At 36.2% G+C, this 4,752-nt stretch overlaps 1 protein-coding gene across 1 annotated transcript; it reads left to right on the forward strand.

Moving 5' to 3' along the window:
* The first annotated feature begins 3,350 nt into the window (after positions 1-3,350).
* On the forward strand, positions 3,351-4,397 carry LOC106833441 (olfactory receptor 4K15). Its single transcript, XM_014844632.3, has one exon. It carries the CDS (start codon positions 3,423-3,425, stop codon positions 4,395-4,397), a length of 975 nt encoding a protein of 324 aa, XP_014700118.3. The 5' UTR covers positions 3,351-3,422.
* The last annotated feature ends 355 nt before the right edge of the window (positions 4,398-4,752 follow it).

Genomic DNA, 4,752 nt, shown 5'->3' on the forward strand with positions numbered 1-4,752 from the left:
ACAGAAGATTTTGTTTTGGGCATTTCTTACTTTTTACCTATTCTTTACCTCTTAGATTCCTGACTGTTTCAAGGGCTCCCTCAGCTACCTAGGACCTATATTAGGATACAGCATCCTGCCCTATCTCATCTCTTTGAAGACAATCCATCTTGCCTACGGACACCCTGAGTCTATTTCCTTCTTATTTAAAAGTAAACTTCTTTATGATTCATCTCTTCAGAACCAGGTCTATTTTCTTAGGAGATGTAGAAGCAACAACTAAATTTTTTCCAAACACTTTCCATTTTATCTTAGGAAAGTGACAACATTTTTGTCAGTATTCTTCTGAAGACCACGTTCCAGCATTTGTCTTCACAGTGAGTGCTATATCTCTGATCTGGATTATGGTAGGAGGGTGAAGGGAGTGGCGATGCTAGAAAGCTTGTGAAAGATGTATCTTTGAACTGGTAGAGTTTTCTGGTGCCTGTATCTCTGGTCTCTCTACTCTTACTTTCTCGCTTCATCTACTAATCATAATATCTGAGATAGAAGTACTGGGGAAAGATTTATTTGATAGAAGTTCAAATAGCAGGGACCTGAGGGTCACCTAGAACAATCCTGTATGCATGCATTAATTTTCCTTCAAATATTATATGTCAGATCACATCATCTTTGGGCATATAAAATTATCAGAGAATAATTACTTATTCTGATTAGAAATAATGCTTTATTAAGAACATTTACATATATGTAGTCATTACAATTGATTGAAGATTTCTCACCTACATAATTTTTAAGAAAAATTTTCAACGTCTCTTTGAGTATAATATTATTCTCAGTATTTAATGCTTGAGGATCATGAGCCCTGAAAGACTCAATGACCTACTCAGTGTCATAGAGCTGCCCAATGACACAACTGTGATTTTAACAGAAATTTTTTATTCTAATAGCTTTCTGTTTTCTCTACAGTATAGTAATTTTATTTGGTGTAAAAAGACAGACCATTTCATCTAAAAAGGAGTGTGCTAAGGGGTAAAGGGAAATGAGGCTCATCAATTTCTCTAAACAAACAAGGGATTATGCATGTTAGCAAGTGATCCTCAGAAAGGCAAGTTATAAACCTAACTACTGTGTCTCTACTGCATAGCACAGTGCCCTGGGAAAAGCAGCCATTTACTTATTTACAGAGTAAATGAACAAAAAATTAATGCATTTATATTATATGTAAAGGATTTATATTTAGAGGATATTTATTTAGAGTTTCTATTGCTCATCACTTTGATTAAATCAATTTGTCAAGTGTTTTCCTCCTTGGAAAACAGGGTCGTTTCTTTTTCTGGGCACAAGAACAATGACAGCGGAAAATTACAGCTTTGCAGAAGACTCATTGGGAGGATGATTCTTGTGATGATTTTCTCACAAATTAGATTGGGTTTTTTATTTCTAAAACTTCAGAAAGTCTTCTCTGCCTGCAAATGCCTCCTGCTGCTCCATTCTGCTGTAGCTCCAGTTGTCTCTGGGAGACTCATTCCTTGTGCTTCAGGCTTTACTCTTTCTGTTAGGGCACATGTGAACCCATATTAGTTGGTTCAGTGGGATATTATTTCCTTTCTTTTATATAGGGATTTGATGAAGTATTTATGTCAAGGGGTCAAAGAGTAAGGGTGTTCCCCAGGGAAAGAGAGGCCAGGATGGGTGTCTGGAGTTAACCTGGTAACAAAAGTATCTTGAAAAATGATAAGGAGGGGAGAAACTCACTGAAGAGAATGTGATGGCTCCTCAAAGACAAACTTTTGCCACTGTATAATTTTACCTGTATCCTGCTGTGGCTACAAACTCTACTTGCTAACCTCGTCTGAAAATCTTGGAGTCATAGTTTTGATATGATCTGTGATAATATGTAAATTAATTTTTGGTGGGTTTTCTAAAGAATTGGAGAATTAATATGTAGGGGTGAGTCCCTAAATTTGGTTCCTGGGACTTAAAATTATTCATCACATGCCCTGTTGTTATGCATAAACTCCTCAGTGAAACTCAAGGAGACACCAGGCAATTTGAATTATGATCTAAGAAGACATTAACATCAAAAATGGCAGATGATTAGAAATAAAAGATAAATAAAAGTAAAGTAAAAGACACTCTCTCCCAAGATCTGTAAAGAAAGATTCTCAAAAGTAGATACTTCTTTACATTTTACCATTTATTTTTCTTATTCACCACACAACTTTTCTAAGTTCTAGCTAGCTTATAAAAGTAAAAATAAAAGGGAGAAAGTTCTGATAAAATAGATTGTAGAATAACTGAGTAGAAAAGAAAAAAAACATTTTTCTCATGGTCTGAATTTCTTAGTATCAATACTCGTGCAATATGACTATGATTTTTAAGGGCCCCATCAAATCAAGTAAAGTATCAATCATAATTCAATAATATGTCCATGGTTATTAACAACAATGGCTGAGTTTAAAGGAGCTTAGTATCTTCAAGGAATACTTGAAAGAAACAAATACCCTAGATTCCTTCATGTAATAGAATTCCATGACAAGACGAATCCAGCTCTAGGAAGAGTTCCAATACACTCTGGACCTTTCAGCTTTGCTATGGTTTTGTATTTCAGTTTATATAATTTGTAACTAGCTAGAGAAGTGGGTAAGACCTAATCGCTTAAAGCAAGGATTCTTCCTATGAGCACTCTCACACAATGTGATGCTGTCTCTTTCGCTCCTATTTTAATTTTTAAAATATGTGACATACACACAAAAAAGCACAAAGCAGAATTGCACATCTTGACAAGTTTTCACAAAGTGAACGCTCCCATGCAACTATCAACCACATCAACAAAGAGAGAACTACCAGCACTTCAGAGATCCTTTCTGTCCTCTACTTGCCCTTATTCCCCTTAAAGGATAAACAGTCTTGGAGCTTCTTTAACACCAAAGATTAGTTTTGCCTATTTTAGAACATTATTTAAAAAGGTTCATACAGTACACACTCTTTTGAATCAAACTTTTGGGGTCAACATTAAGTTTGTGAAATTATCTTCCTCTGTGTTAGATATTCAAAAGAATTTACATCATTTACTGTGGAAAAAAGGATTTAAATTTTGTCTCTGTAGATTCTTAGACTGAATTTCTGTAATGTCAAAAAAGTTTTTCAGGTATTCAGTTTCACTTGTAAATTAATTGATTACATTCCTTAAACTCATGTAATTGGATATATCAATTGGTTGAACACCCTGGCAACTCTCCCCTCCACCCTTCAGTAATTTTGTTGGCTGTCTATATAATTTTTAATGATGCATGAAAACTTAGACACCTAAATATACGTAGAAATTAGAATCCCTAAAAACTGAATGGAATTGGGAAATCAAAACCATGCTCAGTTCATTAATTGACATCTGTTTCTTTTCTATTCAGGTAACTGAAGATAAGTGACTACCAAAGTCAATGAATGAAACAAATCATTCTCGAGTGACCGAATTTGTGTTTCTGGGACTCTCTAATTCTCAGGAGCTCCAGCCTTTCTTATTTTTCATATTTTCACTCCTTTACCTAACAATACTGCTGGGCAACGTTCTCATCATTCTCACTGTGACCTCAGATTCCCGCCTTCATACTCCTATGTACTTTCTACTTGCCAACCTCTCTTTTATAGATATAGGTGTTGCCTCTTTTGCCACCCCTAAAATGATTTCAGACCTCCTGGTTGGGCGCAAGACTATTTCTTTTGATGCCTGCCTGGCCCAGATTTTCTTTGTTCACCTTTTCACTGGCAGTGAAATGGTGCTCCTTGTTTCCATGGCTTATGACCGTTATGTTGCAATATGCAAACCGCTCCACTACATGACAATCATGAGCCGCCATGTATGTATTATTCTTGTCTTCATCTCCTGGTTGGTGGGATTTATTCATACTACTAGCCAGTTGGCATTTACTGTTAACTTGCCTTTTTGTGGTCCGAATCAGGTAGACAGTTTTTTCTGTGACCTGCCTCTAGTGACCAAGCTGGCCTGCACAGACACTTATGTTGTCAGCCTCCTAATAGTTGCAGACAGTGGCTTTCTTTCTATGAGTTCCTTCCTCCTCTTGGTTGTCTCCTACACTGTGATACTTATCACAGTTAGGAATCACTCATCTGCTAGCATGGCAAAGGCCCGCTCCACATTGACTGCCCACATCACAGTGGTCACACTATTCTTTGGACCCTGCATCTTCATCTATGTGTGGCCCTTCAGCAGTTATTCAATTGATAAAGTCCTTGCTGTGTTCTACACCATCTTTACTCCCATTTTAAACCCAGTTATCTACACCCTAAGGAACAAGGAAGTGAAGGCTGCTATGTCAAAACTGAAGAGTCGGTATCTGAAGCCCGGCCAGGTTTCTGCTGTCATAAGAAATGTTCTTTTCCTGGAAACAAAGTAAACTTATAGGGTTGTTAGCACCACAGCTTTGTTTCTAGATATTTACATATGGAATCTCTGTAATGTTAAAGCAAATCATTTTAACCAGTGAGAAGGATTGAGTAACTTGAATTAAAGGTTAATGGTGATAATAAAAAGCACAATGAATTTTAGCAATTTTAATCTTTTCCTTCCATTGTGTTTTAGTTGTCCTTTGATTCCCTTTCCTCCTTAATTCTTAAAATTTAAGCTCATTTTAAGATAAAGTGTTATTGGTTTTGAAGTCAAAGGCATAATGTTATTTACTTGTAAAGTGTAAATACATTGGGTCTTCTGCCAACCAAAGGAATGAGTTTTACTGTATGTGAAAAAGACAA

The sequence above is a fragment of the Equus asinus genome, chromosome 2 (assembly GCF_041296235.1).
Source record: "Equus asinus isolate D_3611 breed Donkey chromosome 2, EquAss-T2T_v2, whole genome shotgun sequence".
Lineage (NCBI taxonomy): Eukaryota > Metazoa > Chordata > Mammalia > Perissodactyla > Equidae > Equus > Equus asinus.

What these genes read in the sequence shown, in the direction of transcription:
- LOC106833441 (XM_014844632.3), top strand. Translation starts at nt 3,423, where the DNA reads ATGAATGAAACAAATCATTCTCGAGTGACCGAATTTGTGTTTCTGGGA.